Consider the following 19485-nt stretch of genomic DNA (forward strand, 5'->3'; position numbering starts at 1 on the left):
GAGATATTTGTGTTATAGCATGCAGTTTGTCCACCTCAACTGCAGAGGGCGTTACTGGTGTGTGTGTGGGTTGAGTTACACTGCTGTTTACTTCTGCAAATAAACTCTTCAGTGTGAAACTACTCCAGAATGTGGTCTGACGTCTGTTTCTCCACTCAGCATATTGATGCAGTAATTCTGTGTAGTAAGAGTACACAGACACGACAAAATTGGCGACGAGCTGCGTATCCCACGTATGCAGTCAGATGAGGACGGAGCAGCAGGAGCGACTCTGTGGAGGGAGCCGACGACGGGAGAAGGACTACGAGAATGGCGGCACTTATCGGACATATTGATGCCTTTGACGAGTCCGCGGAGCAGTGGTCAACATACGTCGAAAGGTTTGAGCATTTTGCAGTGGCAAATGACGTCCCAGCAGCAAAGAAAGTGGCTGTGTTTTTGAGTGTCATTGGAGCTTCAACATACGGGCTGCTGCGTAGTTTGATAGCCCCGGAGAAGCCAGGGAGTAAACAGTATCAAGAGCTGGTGAAGATTTTGAATGATCATTTCTCCCCAAAGCCCATTATAATTGCAGAGAGATTTCGTTTCCATAAAAGAAACCAAGAGGAGGGAGAGAGTGTGGCTCAATATGTGGCTGTTCTAAAGAAGTTATCTGAGCACTGTGATTTTGGCACTCATCTACCGGACGCTTTGCGTGATAGATTTGTATGTGGCCTGAACAATGAAAGTATCCAGAGAAAACTGTTAACTGAGGAAGCATTAACATTTCAGCGTGCTGTGGATATTTCAATGTCAATGGAAGCCGTAGCGAGGGAATCTGAACACCTAAAAACTTCTCTGAGAGTGCATGCTGTATCCTTCTCACCACCCAAGGGGGGCGAAAAATGCTTCAGATGCGGCAAGAACAATCATAATGAGAAAGATTGTTATTACAGAGAGCAGCAATGCCACAACTGCAAGGGAAGAGGTCATATTGCTCGTTTGTGCAGAAATAAGAAGAGTGATGGAAAGCACAGTAAAGAAAAAGATGTATACAAGAAAAAAACAAGAAAACTGTTTGAAAGAGCAAAAAGAGGCACAATTCACAGAGTTGGAGCTGGAGATAAAGAAGATGAAAAGGAGTCTACATCAGATTCAGAATCTGAATTGACATTACATGTGGTGTCAGCAGTGATAGACAATACAGAATCAGTCATGTCAGTCAAAAAGGAAAATGCTGGTTCTCCTTTGATGATGATCAGACCTAAGATTGAAGGTCATCTGCTTGAGATGGAGCTTGACACTGGTGCAGCTGTGTCTTTAATCCCAATGGAGCTGTACAAGACCAAGTTTGCCCATGTACGTCTACGGAAGACCAATGTAGCTCTGAAGACCTACACAGGAGAAGTTGTGTTACCTGAGGGCATGATTAAAGTATGGGTGAAGATAAACAAACAGAAAGCCAGGCTGCCATTATATGTGGTTAAAGGAAGGTATCCCCCACTGTTTGGCCATGAATGTCTGAGAAACATAAAGCTGAACTGGCATGAAATAAAATCAATGAGAGCTGGAAACAAGGACCGTACACTGGAGGATGTCTTGAGTAGACATACACATGTGTTCAGCGAAGACTTAGGAACATTAAAAGGGTTTGAAACATCCCTTACACTGAAACCAGGCCATCAACCAAAGTTTTGCAAGGCACGCGTTGTCCCATACGTTTTAAGACCTAAAGTGGAAGCAGAAATTGACCGATTACTCCAGCAAGGAGTAATTTCTCCAGTCCAGTTCAGTGAGTGGGCAACTCCAATCGTCCCTGTGAGTAAGAAGAATGGTGGCGTCAGAATCTGTGGAGATTTCAAAGTGACGGTGAACCCGGCTCTATGCATTGAGCATTACCCAATACCACGAATTGAAGATATGTTTGCATCTCTGTCTGGAGGCCAGCGGTTCAGCAAACTGGACCTGTCACAAGCGTACCTCCAAGTTCCTGTCAATGAGGAATCAAAAAAATATCTCACCATCACTACTCACAAGGGCATGTTTTGCTACAACCGTTTACCCTTTGGGATAACTTCTGCACCCTCTGTTTTCCAGAAGATCATGGATCAGGTGTTGCAGGGCCTTCCCAACGTCCACTGTTTCCTGGATGATATCCTGGTGACTGGGAAAGATGATGCTCATCATCTGGAAAACTTGGATGCGGTACTCCACCGGCTGGAACAGTTCGGGTTGAGAGTAAAAAGGGAAAAGTGTGAGTTTTTCCAGCAGTCACTGGAATATCTTGGACATGTAATTGATGAAAAAGGACTCCACAAGTCACCTGACAAAATCCGCGCCATATTGGATGCTCCTGAGCCAACCAACACAACCCAGTTGCGCTCTTTCTTGGGACTTGTTAACTATTATGCACGTTTTGTCCCAAACCTGTCGGCTGTGCTCCATCCACTGAACGTTTTGCTGCGGAAAGAAGCGAAGTGGGAGTGGTCGAAAGAATGCATAGAGTCTTTCCAAACAGCGAAAGAACAGCTCGCAAGTGAAAGGGTTCTGATACACTATGATCCAGCACTTCCAGTCATACTTGCATGCGATGCTTCTCCCTATGGAGTGGGAGCTGTCATTTCCCATAAACTACCGAGTGGCGAGGAGAAACCCATTGCATTCGCATCTAGAACGTTGAGCAAAGCTGAGCAAAACTATGCTCAAATTGAGCGAGAAGCACTGGGAATCATATTTGGAGTCAGGCGTTTTCACTCCTACCTGTACGGCCGCCATTTTACCTTGTTGACTGATCACCGCCCACTGACTACCATACTTAGCCCCAGTAAGGCTATCCCCTCAATGGCTGCAGCAAGATTACAACGGTGGGCACTTTTGTTGGCAGCACATGACTACACCATCCAATATCGGCGTGCTGTTGACCATGGCAACGCAGATGGTTTGTCCCGCCTGCCAATCCCCGAGCAGCATAAGGACAAACTGGGAACCATTGACATGTTCCTTATCAAACACCTGGACTGTCTGCCCATGCGTTGTGCTGATGTGAGACGAGAAACCAGATTGGACACAACTCTATCTCAGGTCATGGAGATGGTATCCACCGGCCGTTTTCCACACATCAAGGTGGCAGACAGCAGCCTCTCACCGTATCTCGTAAGGAGGAATGAAATGTCATTATTGCAAGGCTGTATGATGTGGGGAAACAGGGTGATCGTTCCACCAAAACTGCGTCGGCAGGTGCTGGAAGAGTTGCATGCAGGGCACCTTGGCGTGGTCAAAATGAAGGCCATGGCACGAAGTTACGTGTGGTGGCCAGGTCTGGACGCTCAGATAGAGGAAAAATGTAAAACGTGTGTGTCCTGTCAACGCATCCAGAAAACGCCCAGCCTCACACCTCTGCACCCTTGGCCCTGGCCAACAGCCCCATGGCAGCGTATCCACATCGACTTCGCTGGCCCGTTTGAGGGACGCATGTTTTTTGTGGTGGTCGATGCTCACTCTAAGTGGCCGGAGGTGATTGTAATGAACTCAACAACATCAGAAAACACCATTCAGGTTATGAGAGGTCTGTTCAGTCGTTTTGGAGTCCCTGAAGTTGTTGTAAGTGATAATGGACCGCAGTTCACATCTGAGGTGTTTGCTGACTTTTTGTCATCGAATGGCATCAAACACGTACGTTCTGCTCCATTTCATCCAGCGATGAATGGTCTGGCTGAACGCTTCGTGCAGACTTTTAAACATTCCCTGAAATCATCGAGAGGGACCTCAGGTGTTCAAAAGCGTCTGGATGCCTTTTTGCTCCAATACAGAAACACGCCACATGCAACCACTCAGGAGACTCCAGCGATGTTGTTTCTGCACCGCAGGCTTCGCACTCGCCTTGATCTGCTGAAACCCAATGTTGCAACGGTGGTGGATCAAGCACAGGATGCCCAGTGCGCCTACAGAGCTGCACGATGCTCTGAGAGATCTTTCAATGTTGGTGATCCAGTGCTGGTTCGGGATTACCGGCAGGGGAAGGAAAAGTGGTGTCCAGCAACAGTTACATCGGAGGATGGTCCAGTATCTTACCAAGTCGGAGTTGGATCAACACACAGATGGAATCGTCATGCTGACCAGATAATCACATGCCACCCGAGCATCATCCAAGCAACGGCTGATGTTCAACTGACACCCAACTTGGACAGTTCACCTGCTCCACCTGCAACTGGTGGAAACCCAGAGATACTCGTTCCGACGAGTGAGTGTGTCACTACATCTGCAGGTCAGTCAGCCATCACTGACACTGACATTCCAGCAGCACACCAAGAGACAGTAAACCGGTACCCAAAGCGGAACCGCAAGCCACCAGATAAACTGACTCTGTGAACTGTAGGAGATGGATGTTAAGTTAGAGAGTGTTGTCTCAAGAAAAGGGCAGAATAAAACCCTTGACACACTCTAGGGTATGGGGCAGTCTACCCCCAACCCTAAGTTAGCCTGTTTAGTTCTTTGGATTATATGTATATGAATGTTAGAAAAAGTTATGTTTGGACATGGTTTACAGTAGTAATTATTTTGTTTTGATTGCTCTCGTACCGGGCGAGTGCTGTTAAGATGATGCAGTTATTGAATAGAGGCGAGGAGTTGTGAGATATTTGTGTTATAGCATGCAGTTTGTCCACCTCAACTGCAGAGGGCGTTACTGGTGTGTGTGTGGGTTGAGTTACACTGCTGTTTACTTCTGCAAATAAACTCTTCAGTGTGAAACTACTACAGAACGTGGTCTGACGTCTGTTTCTCCACTCAGCATATTGATGCAGTAATTCTGTGTAGTAAGAGTACACAGACACAACAATCTTCATGGGTGGACTGGCAGCCAAATACCGTATTGGCCCAAATATAAGACGACTCCGATTATAACACGACCCCTATTTTTCAAAGATCATTTTGTGAAGAAAAAAAAAATGCTTAAGACAGTAAGGTCACTAATAAAACAACTTTTTATTATACAATTATTATAAACTCAAAAACTCATAACTGAGATAACATTTCACGAGATATAAAATGAAAAAATATGACTACAGTATTGAATAAAAAATATATTCTCTCTCAAAATAAGAAACAATAAGCAACAAATAAGAAGCCTCAAGGGGTCAAAACTACATAAATGATGTAAATAACTTTCCAGTGCCTTCAGCTGAATCAGGCTCTGCTGGTGGACATTCCGTCTTTCCGTTTTTCAGTGACGTATTCACTCACCCTTCTATCAGTCTCTCTGAAGCGTTGCTCTTGGGACCACGGAAAGCTTTTCTCATAGTCTTAGCATCTGCAGGCGTTTTTTTCTGTGCTCTCCAATATTGAACAAGGCACTCTGCTACACCAGATCTCCTGGCAGCTTGGCAGTTGTTTGATGACTCTGCTGCGTTGATCACCATCAGTTTAAAGTTGGTATCATAACTTCGCCTCTGTTGTTTGCTCAGTGGGCCATTTTCACAGCTCCACTACTTCCTGAAATTAACTGTGCACATTCATTTCCTGTCTTGCATTATTGGCCAAAATGATTAATCCAGGTGTGTCTTGTTGCAGCAGTCTAAACCAGACACACCTGGATTAATCAGTTTGGCCAATAATGTAAGACAGGAAATGAATGTGCACAGCTATTTTCAGGAAGTAGTGAAGCTGTGAAAATACCCCGTTGTCCAGCGTTCGAGCGCCTTTGTTCCAGATAATCCGCCATTTTTCCTCAGATCATTTGATCTCATTTCATCGCTCCACTCGCTCTCTGGTCAGTGATACTTTGGCTCCATCTAGCGGCGCGGATGCGTATTGACCATCTACCGTAAATCCGGGATTATAACACGACCCCACTTTTGAGGATGCAATTTCTGGAAAAAAAAACATCGTCTTATATTCGGGCCAATACGGTAGTTACGAGCTTTGCTTTCTTCCTCCTCCCTTCAGAACATGTGAAACAAGAACCATTTCAAGATGTTGCTGTTGGTTGTTTTTCTGTATTTCTTTGTTCATTTTTCCTTCTTTGATTTATTGATTGTTTTTTTTAATTTATTTGTTTATTTTTACATTTCTGAAAAAAGCACTAAACCAAACCAAGAAACTGCAGTGTCAATTGATTAAAAAATTAACTAGTTTATTGCTACTCTGACAATAATTAATTGCTATCAGTCACATACTTTGTTAACTTTTAATCAATAAAAAATCCATTTATTGAATACACAATAATGTTTAATTGTGAATCTTTTAACTGAGTGTGTTTTAATTGTCATCAATTTCACATCACATCCATCCAGCTGCTGAGCTTCACCAGTCTCTCCACACTGTGGCAGCAGAGAGCTGCTCTCTTTTTCTGATCGTGTCCTCACAGTGAAAACAGTCTTTCACAGGGTTCACTGATGGAGCTGCTGACAGATATTTATGTGCAATAAATTAATGTTGTGGGTTTCAACTTTTTCTTTCTAATCAATAATGTAGTGTTCATTCATCAATATCAGCTCTGGTTTCTGATTTGAAGAGGTCCAGAGTGGATTCTCCATCATCCTCTGTGTCTGAGGAGGCATATTGTTTTTTCTCCAGCAGCCTCATTTTCACTGCTTTCGTTGTTGAACAGTCCAAAACAGACACACACAGTAGGGCATCTTTAACATTTTCATGCTTCAAATGAAGAATCTAATTCTCAAAATTCACCTGTACTGCATGGGGTGGAAAAAACTGAAAAGAAAAAAAGCTCTAAAAAGACAAGAGCTTCAGAACTGTTTTCAGTTTTCTCTCTGATTTAATTTCTTTGAGCCAACTGATCATCCTAATCCTAGTTTTGTGATTAATCATGATAGAAAAATTAATCATTTGACAGCCTTAAATTATTACATAATCACAATTAATACTTTTCAAACTGACAGCCCACCTGTTAAATTATGTTGCTTTATTTATCTCATTGTCTGAATATCAATCTAACAAACACAAGAAAAACCAACAAGCATCACTTACGTAACACTGACACTGTGAAGGCTTCACTCCATGTGGTTGAAGAAAAAGAGTCATCTGTGCGTGAGGCCATACAGTCATACTTTTCATTGATGGACTGAGAAGCAGTGACTTTTAAGAACTTTTCATTCTTCTGTTGAAGATATTGTGAATTTCTGCTCCAGTAATACCACCAGTCAGTCTTCTCTCCTCCCTGGACCTCACATGTCAGAGTGATCTCCTCACCCTGGAATATCTGAGACCAGCTGGGTTGTCGTGTTATGACAGGCTTGTTGGTGACTGTTTCCACCAGATATGAGGAAACAAAGACAAACACACACATTAGTGTCATCAGGATTTCCATGCTGATCAAGAAAAAATTAGTAATAATTAGAATACTGAACTCACAAGTTATGCTAATGTAGGCTTCATCACTCATGTCAGAGAGATAACCTGATGTTTCTCTCTCTCCTCTGCACCGGTAAATTCCTCCTTTAGATACCTGGATGACTCCATTGTCCTCAACATTTGTTTCAACTAGTTTCTCCCAGGTGTTTGATGTTCTTGTGTAAAACTCATATTTCCATCCATCAGAGTCTCTCACAGAGCAGGAAAGACTCACTGAGCCTCCGACTGAGATGGTTGTGTTGCCTGATGTCAGTGTAGCCCTGGGTTTCTCTGTGGATGGAAAAACAACACACACCTATAAATAACTCTCTGAAAACTTTGTGTTTCTTCACTTTTATATTGATTTAATTCTACAACAACTTTTCAGTTTATTGAGTTTATTATGAAATGCAGACATCTATTAATATTCCATGTTAACAAAAATGAAATTTGACTGGCGTCACTGCACAGGGACAACATGCAAACTCCACATGGAAAGGCTCCCTGGACTGGACGGTTTTCACTGTGAGGTGGAGCACCAGCAAACAGGCATCCAGTCAAAACACACTGACTCCTGTAGAAGTAGCTGATTCAACAATTACATTTTTAAAGATTCTTCTTTTTCAGTCGTTCATGTCAAAATGACGACAGTGAAATAAAAATCAACAACCTAAATAGAAGGCAGCAGTAACAAAAAAGAGCACAGTATAAATGAATCACCTGCAGCACAGCCTCTGCAGAGCAGGACACCAAACACTGAAATAAAGATGAAACATGAAGACATTAGAGCTTCAGTGACTTTGACTGGTTGGTGTGTAACATTAACTTGAATCCCAATAATGAGAAAATCAACAAGTGAAAGAAACTCAGCTCTTCTCACTAAAACCCGTCTACTGGTCTGTGTGAACTGAAGAGAAGAAGTGTGAAATACTCACAGAAAAACCACAGATGAGAGAATAACCTGCTTCCCATTCTGACATGCAGCCTTTATCACAGGAAGTCTTTGTGTGAAGAAGAAAAGTTCAGCATTAGAGAGAAAAGAACTGTCAGTAAACTGTGAGTGACGCTTCATAGAAATGCTGCATTTTAATGTAAGTTCTTCTTTTTGCTCATCTTGTTTTGTTATCTCAGATCAGCAGCCTGACAGGTTGAACACAGCGTTGAAAATGTGTGAAAAGATTTTATCATGACTTTTACACAGTAAATGAATGATCTCAAACCAAGTCCATCTGACTGAGGCGTCCTCAGTCCTAAAACTCGATCAATTATTGGATGTTATTTACACCTGAAGTCTGTTCTTGTGATATAATTTCAGGTGATTAAAATGTGGATTAACTTCAGGAAAATGTTCGATCAAGAAAACAACAAACATGAGATTACTGGAAGTGATCCAAAGTCTTAAAAAAACTAAGTCACATCAACTTTCATAATAACATAACAAAAAACAAAACAAAAAAAACTGGTTTCCTGTTGTAACTTCAGAAGCAGAACATCAAGTATTTGTATTTCAGTCTGTTTATTTTAGGAATCTGTCCTGATGTATTTACTTTTCTCAGACTTTATGACTTTTTCATCCGAGATTTGAATGTCAGTGTCTTTATTCACTGAACAATTTGAAACTGTCTCGTTCTTGTTCAGATGATGGAGGGCCACATGCTGCCTCAATAAAGACATGACATCAGATCACTTCACCACCATCAACAATCAAGTAAACTGAAATTATTTCTTCAGTATTTTAAAACTGAATGCTTCATGATGAAGAGATCACCAAAAGCAGTTTCAAGGTTTGACGTTTGCATTTTTTAGTAGCATAGATATTGTTGCAAACCCCATAAAGTCTAAAAACAAGAAGTTGAATGTCATTTCTCAGAATGAAGCTGGAGTTTGCACGCAAACAACCATTTTGGAAAAAAAGCAGAAACCATGATGAGGTGTGATTTCGTCTTTCTTCACAAGTACAAAAGAAAAAGTTTGAGATAAGGGTTTTGAAAGAGGAAAGTTGTTGTTGTTGTTGTTTTTAACTTTTGTGCCTTCTATCAGAAGCTTTACTGTTTTATTTTAATTGAAGTTAGTAAGTAGAATTAGTAGTTTTACCACAGTCTCTTTTAAAAATGCATCCGGACTTGTCGTTTCATTTCTTACTTCCTGTCTCAGAAATGATCCTCCTGCAGAAAACGAACCATGTTTCATTCAAAGCACTGTTGCAAAAAAACATTTATTCTTAAATCCTTGGTAAGACTTGAGTTTTATAAACATTTGACATGAAAATGTTCAGAATTTAGTAGTTTTACCTATAAAGTCACAGACATTTTCTAAAATAGTTCCAAAATAATTGTTTTAAAACGCTTCCCTTCAGTCTGTAAGATCTGACACACACAAGGAAAACTAATCCACCTTAACTAATACATGATCAATACTGATAACCAAAGTTCTCATCATACTCACTGATCTCAGTTCTGCACAGCAGATGTTGGAAGTCCACTGCACTCTGTCACCAGTCTATCATGGAGTTTCCCATTAATGTGACTCAGAGGCGTCACACTTGTCTTCTGAACGTTGAGCTGAGCTTCTGCTGTCATCAATTCTCTCACAGGAAACCAAAAGAGACACGTTGAAAATGACAGATGAAGTTCAGCCCCCTCTTCCTGTGGAATAAAACTACAGCCAGACCATTTATGACAACCAGTTAACAGAGTAGAACACGAACGCAAAGTTCCTATTTCAGCACGGCGGACAGTGCTCTGTCCATCATCCAGCAGCACGTTGGCCCCGATCACTGTCAATGGTTAGGATTTAGTAATTACTTAAAGCTCGTGTCCGGAGTTTTGAAAGAGAGAGGTTTTTTCCGCCCTCCCTCTGGTTTCATGAGCGACCAAGCCACGCCCCTTTAATCATGCACGCGAATTATCTGTCGGGTGATAATGAGAGCCTCCGAGTCCTACAGCATCCTCCATGTTGAGCTGTTTACGGTGGATGTTCAGCAGACCATGGATATATCCGAGGTCAGCGGGGCGGCTGCTGCGTTGCTAACTCACCTCTGCTGGGCGAGCGGCCGTGCTCTCTGGCTGCGCGCACATATTGACTGACAGCACGAGAATGCGGAAGCTCGCAGTCTATTGGCTGACGCTGACCGGCGCTTTTTCGGATAACATGGGGGTCTATGAGACGAAGGCGGGGCTCATGAATACATTTTTACATTGCTTTATGCTAATATTATATTGTAGTATCGAACCAGACTGACACATTTAAGCTCTTTTGAAAAATGATACATACGTTGGAAACGAACGGAAACTCTGGACACGAGCTTTAACTTAACTCAAGTTCTACGAGTGCATGCGTGCCCGCCTACGGGCTTCATTATTGGTACTCCTCTTTGGCGCAGCCAATCCACTGAGACAACAGAAAACTCGACGCACCAATCCCCTCCGCGCGATGGTGCAGCACCACGCCAGAGGGTAAGGTCAGAGTTGCATGAGTCCCCCATCCTGGCTGAACACCATACAGGATGAGTGGACCGACAAAGCGCAGAGATCCCCAACTCTCTTGGCGGATGCTAGCGCTGACAAGATAGTTGCCTTGAAGGAGAGAAAGCGGCCCTCCGCTTGCTCCAAAGGCTCAAAGGGGGGTCCCCTAAGACCCTCCAACACAGTGTGGAGGTCCCACAGGGAGACCACATGCCTGGGGGGTGGCCGTGGCCGACACGCCCCGTGCAGAAACCACTTCACCAGTGGGTGACTGCGTGCAGAGAAGCGGCCGAAGCCGCTGTGACCCGCTGTAATGACCGATGCAAACACTGCTAGAGTGGATGCAGCGCAACCGCCGTCCAGCAGGGCCTGGAGAAACTCCAAAACTCTACCGATAGTGCAGGAGACCGGGTCCAAACCACTCTCCGAGCACCACATCGTGAAGATCTGCCACCGAGACCTGAAGGCCTTGACAGTCGAGGGGGCCCTGGCACTCTGGATGGTGGAAACCACTGCTGGAGGGAGATCTAGTCCTACTAGTCTCACCCTTTCAGCTTCCAAGCCAGGAGCCGAGAGTGCCCCCTGCCTGCAACAGCGCGTCGGGCCCATCGGGAATCGGCCATGGATCTCCGACCGCCAGCTGAATCAGGTCCAGAAACCACTGGGCGCTCGGGGTGTCCGGGGCTACCACGATCATGTGGAGACCCTGCACCCTCACCCTGCGCAGCAACGAGGTCAAGAGGTGGGCTGGAGGGAACGCGTACAGGAGGCCCGGAGGCCACCTCCTGTGTGCGAAGGCATCTACCCCTGGAGGGAGTCCGTCTGACGACCTGAGCGAGAACCAGAGTGGGCACTGTGCGTTCTCTGCACTGGCGAAAAGGTCTGCGACTGGAAGGCCGAACCTGTGCCAGAGTCGGGCTGTCACCCACTGGGACAGGCCCCACTCGCGGCGGAGTGGACCTCCCCGGGACATTCTGTCCGCGCCGACGTTAAGAACCCTGGGCATGTATCGCGCTCTGAGAGAGGCGAGGTGCCTGTCCGCACACAGTAGGATCTCCCCCGCTTCGTGATGAAGAGGGGGAGACCGAGTCCTCCCCTGCCTGTTCAGGTATGCGACCACCATGGTGGTGTCCATCCTTATGAGCACATGGCTGCCCTTCAGCCTGGCCTGCAAATGGAGCAGGACCCACTGCACCGCCGTAATTTCCAGCCAGGGGTGAAAGTAAGATAGGATTCTTGCAGGAACTGTGCAACTCAAAAAAATGTTTTAGGTTGTGCGCAAAGCGTGCGAGCATCGTACAAAACAGATATTGATAAAGCCTGCTTTTTTTTGACATCCTTGAAAGCATAATGTTTTTTTTTAATTTTTTGAATATTATTTTGAATGTTTAAATATAATACAGATTGTGACGGTGGCCTCTTCACGACGGAGGCAACGATCGACGAGGACTGCTGCCCTTTAGCTCAACCAAAGCTTTTGTTGTTGTAACAACTAATGTATACTGGGAGAGCATGTCGCTCACATCAAACAATGTCCGCACAGAGGCCAGGTCACTCTCACACCGACCCTTCTCACTGTTCGTCCAACATAACGTAAATGAAACTAAACATAAAAAGACCAGAAAAACGGTATCAACACATAGAAAAAGAATAACTTAACACACCTATAACAAAACGAAGTACATTTTAACAAATTTTAACACATATTACATCTTGAAATGGCTCAAACAATCCCCTCCCATGATGCTTTGCGGCACCAAACAGTATGGCGGCCCCCAGCGGCGCCTGCCGCCGCAACAATATATATTATGTATATATATATATATATATATATATATATATATATATATATATATATATATATATATATATATATATATATATGTTGTTTTTCGTGAAAGATTTTTTTTTTTAAATTTTTCTTTGCATTTTTGACCTGTCCTGGTTGTCTCTTGAGATGGGGACGGGGGGAAGGGGTCCTTACATCACCTAGGCAACCAGCCATCCAATGAAAAGAACGCATTGAGTTTACCTCACTTCCATGTGTGCTTGTTTGCGGAAGGAGTGATGCTGCTCATCGGACAGAGAGATGGAGAATATTTTACGACGTGTGAACCCTCACAATTTAGTACTTGTGGATTTATGTTTTGTTTATTTTGCAAAAAGGACTACCCTGTTGTCTGCAAAAAGCACACAACAGTGGACATTGGATTAACGTTACGCTACAGCGAGTGACTGCGCTACAAGCTGCGACCTGTCACGGTAAGCGAGTACTCCAGTGCTCGTCAGGTGCATTGACCTTGTTCAACACGTCACAGAAGATGTAGTCTGGAGATGAGTTTTATGTATTAATCAATTTTACACTTATTTCGGTAAAATTTGCTTGGAAAAAAAAAGGGGCTCGCTTTGTATGCATGAGTGAAAGTTGCTTTTCAGAGGCGTTCCGGGGTGTTCCCGTAGAAGAGGCCAGTACGTTTCTTACCAGCACGGTGTTCCGGTGTGTTCCGGCTTACTTTCACCTATGTTTCCAGCACATTGATGTGAATGGGAGTGGAATCCCAGGCACCGCCCACCGCATGTTGGTCTCGGGTGCCTCCCCATCCTGCGAGAGACGCATCCGTGAACACCTCGACGTGAAGCGATACGCAGCCCAGGGGGACTCCTTGCATGAGGAGAGCAGGATCCATCCAGAAGAGAAGATCCTGGCATGCCTGGGGTGGGATCGAGACCTTTCTGCATCCGTCCCCGCTTCCCCAAGCAGCAGAGACTTGCAAACCACCGTTGCAGTCTGCGCATGTGTAGAAGGCCCAACTGTACCACTGGGTGGGCCGCGGCCATCAAACCCAGGACGGTCCTGACCAAAGTGACCCTGACCAGAGGTGTGGTCACACACCTCTGGGTCGAGAGGAGGGAGGCTCGCCTGTCGGCAGAGAGGCGGGCCGTCATGGAGAGTGTGTCCAGCTCCAAACCCAGATGAGTTGAGCTGGGGTGAGCGCGCTCTTGTCCCGGTTCACCAAGAACCCCAGGAGCTTGATATGGTGCAGGACCTGGGTCGTGTGCTCCACAGCCTCCTGATAAGAGGACGCCGGTATGAGCCAGTCGTCGATGTAGGTGAGGATCCGCAGACCACGATGACGGAGGGGCTCCAGCGCTGCCTTGACACACTTGGTGAAGGTGCGAGGGGCAAGAGCCAAAGGGGAGCCGATTGTATTAAAAATACCTGGTCCTCACGGCAAAGCGGAGGAAGGCTCTGTGCCTTCTCAGAATGGGGATGTGGAAGTAGGCATCCGTGAGGTCGACCGACGTCATCCAGTCCCCAGGGTGGACGCTCTCCAGGAGGTCTCTGACCGTCAGCATGCAGAACCTCCTGGTGGTTATGTGAGCGTTTAGGACCCGCACGTCCAGAATGGTTCTCATGCCGCCGCTCTTCTTGGGAACCAAGAAGTAGGAGGAATAAAAGCCCGAGTGCGCCTCCTCCACACTCAGCTCCGTGACCGCACCCCAGCGGAGGAGCGAGGATACTTCTGCTTCGAGAGCTGCCACCCCCACAGGGCATGCGAGCCTCGTACGAAGGATGCCGTTGAAGAGAGGCGGATGACAGGCGAACTGCAGGGCATAGCCGCTTCTCAGCGTCCTGGACAACCAGGGTGAAAGCAGTCCCAACGTATCACACCACGTCCGGAAGCGGAGCGTGAGCGGCTGTACCACGGCCTGAGGGGACGGCCCACCTGACGGGGAGCCCCCCGGTGAAAAGGCATGGGCGGCCGCTTTGGGGCTGCGGACCAGCGCTTTGATGGGGACAAACCCGGTGGCGGCAGCGTGCTCCAGGAAGTTGGCGGGCCGCTGACCGCGGTGATGATGCCGGGGCCAGGGCGCTCGTCAGCTGGGACCCAGGCCGGCACAGCTCCTCCACTCTGATGCTTCGCTGGGCTAACACAGGCGGAAGCCAGCGGACAACGCAGCTCGGCGCGTTCATGAATGATGCCGGGGCCAGGGCGTTCATCGGCGGGAACCCGGAATGGCACAGCTCGGCCACTCAGACGCTTCGCTGTGCTGACACAGGCAGAAAATGCAGTTTGGAGCGTTTGAGGGGTACCTGTAGGACCTCGACAGCGCTCCTTTTGCGCGTAACGCCCGGTGGGAGAGCCAGCGGCCCAAGCTTGCTGCTGTGTCCCGCTTCCACGGTCGCAGTGTGGTGAGGGCGTGGGAGGAAGAGCCGGCGGAGGCGTAATGCTCTCCACGGCGCTCCGTTTGCGCCTAACGCTCGGTGGGAGAGCCAGCGGCCCAAGCTCGCTGCTTCCACGGCACCAGCGCGGCAAGAGTGTGGAGGAAGAGCTGGTGATGGCGCAGTGCGTCCAGGCGGCTCCGTGCGTGCTCCGCTCACCATTCTCTGCTTTATCACACAGCCAGAGAAGGGATGGAAACAGCCCTGCCGAGCTTGATATGCTTCATTCACGCAAGCACTGGAAGTGGGGAGGATTGCTGCTCTTTGAGAGATGTAAGGCCAATCATGGCCTTTATTTACATTTTAGACAGCAGGTGCAGGACGAGCGGATGGAGTGCTCCGCGGCTTGGGAGCGTGGGATCGTCTCGGCTGGACGGCGCCCCGGGATGAGGGTCAGTGGGAAGACGGCCTTTGCTGGCTCCAGGGGGCTGGTGGCCGCTGCTCCGCCGGACTTCGTCGCTGTGGGAGGGACTCATGGTGGGGCTGCAGGTGCGGGGCGAGCTGCTGGGAGCCTCGCGCCACCGCCTCCAGGCGTTCGATGATGACCTGTATGTCAGGTCCGAAGAGAGAGGTGGTGGACAGGGAGAGCCCCAGGACTCCCCGCTGGTCCTGCTCAGAGAGTGAGGAGAGACCAAGCCACAGGTGCCTAATGGCAAGCTGTGCATTGGCCATGACACGGCCTCCGTTGATTGCGATGGCGCGGCACATGTGCATCAGGATCTCGGCCGTATTCTGAATCTCCTCGATGTCCTCAGGGGAAAGCTAGGATCTCTCGTGGCAGACCTTGTCGACAGAGCCCAGCAGGAAGGTCATGTTGTTAGCTAGGGTGAACATCTGGTTGCCGCTAGCGTAACCTCGATCCAAAAAGCCTGCCATGCGCCTGTCCCTCTCTGACGGCAGCATGGGCTTTCCGCCAGGCCAGGCAGAGGATCTGGGAAGAAGGCACAGTCTGACTGAGTCCTCTATGGCAGGCACTCCGGAGACCGGCCGCCAGCCGTCCACAAAGCAATACTCGTGGTAGCCCTTCACCGTGCCCTTGGCGGTGAGCGGCATACCCCTATCCCGGTGCACATGAGCTTAAAAGGATGGCACGGCAGGACATAACACCGCAGTCCGGGACCAAGTCCGTGACAGGGTTGCCAGCCTGAGTGCAAAATCACGCTGAACCGGCTCCGGAGGCTGCGCCGGCAGCGTGAGGCCGGTGCCCTTGGCGGCGGACGTGAAGAGCCCCTTGAGGTGCTCCACAGGCTCGCCGGGGGCATCTTGGTGGCTGGCTCGAGAGAAGGTGGAGACGGAGTCGTCATGCTGAGTCGACCTCCGCGACACCGAGGTGCACAAGGGCTGAGGAGGAAGAAGGGAGAGCGACCGCCGCTGGCTCGGGATATACCCTCAGTGAGGGGCGTGGTGCTGCACCATCGCGTGGAGGGGATTGGTGCGTCGAGTTTTCTGTTGTCTCAGTGAATTGGCTGCACCAAAGAGGAGTACCAATAGCGAAGCCCGTGGGCGGGCTAAGCATATCACAAAGTAGAATTGCGTATATAAAAACATGTCCAGACTTGATACACCCGCAAAGCTGATCTACTAATCGGGTTCACTTCGGATTGTGGGTGTAAAAGGAGCAAAACAGCACGAGCAACCCGTTTAGCACTCTTGTCTTCATAAATATGCAGAAAACACACAGAGCAACCAGAAGGAAATGCAGATGTAATCATTTAGCAGCTGCAATGTGATTCATCAAACCTGCAACTGTTGTGCCGTGTTTCTGCTTCTAAATGTTGAAAGGCAGGTGTCCAACAGGCTCAGCGTCACACACAGATGGCTGCAGTCTTTGTGTCCAGAAACACGGCTCATATTAACACAATATTTTTCATCATTGGCTGAATTTTTTGGTGGATGATGGAGAGATCTGGAGGCTGTCTGTCATTATGAACGAGTAGAAAACGAGGGACGCTCCGCTTTGCCTTTGTACTCATTCAGACCCTGCTTAAAGTAAACACTCTATTTTACGCTCGTAAGACTTGGTGTGGTGGAGGTAATATTTAACTCAGGTAAAAGAAAAAAAAAATACTGGACAATCAGTTCGTTTGTCAAGTGTCGTGGATTTTTATTTAAAAAATATCCCAGGCCAGTTGCGATGCAAAAAATCCACAAACATATTTTCCAGAAAAATTTTTAATTATATCCAGTCTTGGTTCCTCCAGGAAAAATCAGTCAGAATGCAAAATAAAGAGTTTTATTACTAAAACGCCCGGCAACCAGCGTGACCATCTGAAACTGGCACATGGACCGATTTCAGCTCCCTCTATTTATACTGTTATTTCAGGGAATGCCCCTGCATCTGGCTTTTCTCAACTTTACGACCTGTCACTCAATGGGGACCTGCATACTGGCACACCTGCACTTGTTGTTTCCTTTCTTCTTAGCATCCGTGACCTTTCCCCCCTGGTCCGTCTTATCGGGACCTTCAGACTCCATCCGTGACATATACGTGCTGGGGACTTCCCCATAATACATAAATTTTGCACCACTCGTCACGGGGGTCTGTGAAAAAATAAAACTCAGACGAGGTGACCTCTGCCCCTGGCAGGCTGCCAAGTGGATGTTGTAAATTAAAGAAAAACCAAGCAGGGAAAAAAATAAAAAAGAGGAACAGACTGAGGCAGAAAAAAATAAAGGGATACATCTTTTTCCACACCTGTTTACACAAACAGACTATACCTAAACAAAGACATGCATAATATGAATAATACTAAATAACATTATGTAATAAATACTGTATAAGCTGACTGCAACACAGCAGACTCCACCATGACAGCAGCTTCAGCTGTCAGTCAGTAACAGAAAGACCGCTCTTCACAGGAAATATGTTTGGTGACCAAGCTTTGAAACTGTCATTGTGTGAAAGCTGAGGCATTCACACCTTTATTTTCCTGTTTCTTTATTATTCTTCTGTCTTCTTCCCCCGTTTTTTGTCACCTTTCTCTTCCTACAAATTTTATCCTATTTGAATCATTCAAATATCAAACCGTGCAGCTTTTTATGAACAGGGGTGCAAAGGTCGAGCTTTAAAATCTTTTAATTATCATTTTTATTATTCTGACTTCTTCCGCTGTTTTTGACGCCTTTCAACTCCTTCAGATTTCAACTGATTTTAACAATTCAACTTTTAAAATGTTCAACTTTTTCAATCTTTTCCATTTTTTTAAGGTTTTGAAATATTTCAACTTTAAAAAAAAAATTACCTTGAAAGTGAATTAACATGGAAGTGAATGGAGAAGTGAATTGTTCAACTGACCTTTCAGCTCGTTCAACTTTAAAACATTATAACTTTGTCTTACTTTCACATGGAATTGTCATTCGAGTTTTAAATCATTGCCATTTTTGCCCTCATTTCCTAAATTTTTCAGTTGTTTTTTTAACTTTTTCAACCTTTCTCAGTTTTATCAACCTTTTTTAACTTTTTCAAACTTTCTTCAGGTTTTTTTTCAGCATTTTACAGCTTTTTTGACCTTTTATTCACGTTTTCTGACTTTTATCAAGTTTTCCAACCGTCATCTATTTTTTCAAGCTTTTTCAAAATGTAGTTAAGCTTTTTCAAACTCTTTTCAGGATATCTTTCAACCCTTTTCAACTTTTTTCTGCTTTTCCAAAAATTTTTCAGCTTTTTAGCCCTTTCTCTTCATTTTTCAGCTATTTTAAACTGTAGGCTATACACTTCCTTCAACTCTTTTAACTTAATGGAGCTTTTCTTCAACCTCTTTTGACCTTTTCAGCTTTCTTCATCATTTCTTCATGAAGTTCTTCTGCATTACAGTTTAGTATTTTCAGCTCAGGGGGCACGGCCCACCAAAAGCATGGAGGTCGCGGAGATCATGCTAAAATTTGGGGCCATGAATCAAAAAGGTTGAGAACCACTGTATGAAAAAAACTGTTGCTTCTCTAACATGTGATACTGAGCTCAAGGTCGCCATCTCTTGGATTGATGGGGGAATTTGTTTCATCTGTCAACAATCTCTGATCAAATGAAAAAATGACTCCAGCCTTCGATTACAGATGATCAGATGGCTTTAATCCTGGGGCGGGTGCACGCCTCATCTCCTTGTGCCGGGCATAACCTAACTCAACTGAAGAGACTCCATCGTCTTCACCTCACAGAGGAGGAATTAGCAAGGATTTATCCAAACACTGATCCCAGATGTGACTGGTGTAAATTAATACTGCCTCCTGGCTGCACACATTTTGGACATTCCCACGGCTGCAGCCGATTTGGGGAAAAAGATATTTACTGTTTAAACTTGATTCCTCCACCTTTCATTGCTCTTTTTGGAGTGATGCCCAGAGACTCAGCACTGTTTATTTTCATATATTTCATCATGTTGATTTCAAGGTTGTTGTTTTTTTTTCTTTTTAAATGTTAAAATCCAATAAACAGGAGAAAATAGATTTATTCATGCCATCAAAGAGCTTTGA

At 46.0% G+C, this 19485-nt stretch overlaps 1 protein-coding gene across 8 annotated transcripts in view; it reads right to left on the reverse strand.

Moving 5' to 3' along the window:
• The window catches only part of LOC115385944 (Fc receptor-like protein 5), a 34289-nt gene extending 24427 nt beyond the window's left edge, over nt 1-9862 (reverse strand). For 4 of the 8 annotated variants that reach the window (XM_030088064.1, XM_030088063.1, XM_030088065.1 and 1 more), the window contains exons 1-6: nt 9772-9862; nt 9421-9491; nt 8262-8327; nt 8047-8082; nt 7348-7617; nt 6964-7239 (exon numbers count right to left, since the gene is read on the reverse strand). In XM_030088064.1, the coding sequence (XP_029943924.1) occupies nt 6964-7239; nt 7348-7617; nt 8047-8082; nt 8262-8298 (619 nt within the window). In that variant the 5' untranslated portion in view covers nt 8299-8327; nt 9421-9491; nt 9772-9862. Of the gene's footprint in view, nt 1-1243; nt 1374-1646; nt 1970-2041; nt 2197-2302; nt 2443-6963; nt 7240-7347; nt 7618-8046; nt 8083-8261; nt 8328-9420; nt 9492-9771 lie in introns of those variants that run through there. The other 4 variants (XM_030088062.1, XM_030088068.1, XM_030088067.1 and 1 more) reach the window with 4 other exon arrangements.
• Between the last annotated feature and the right edge of the window lie 9623 nt (nt 9863-19485).

Source organism: Salarias fasciatus, chromosome 3 (assembly GCF_902148845.1).
Source record: "Salarias fasciatus chromosome 3, fSalaFa1.1, whole genome shotgun sequence".
Classification (NCBI taxonomy): domain Eukaryota; kingdom Metazoa; phylum Chordata; class Actinopteri; order Blenniiformes; family Blenniidae; genus Salarias; species Salarias fasciatus.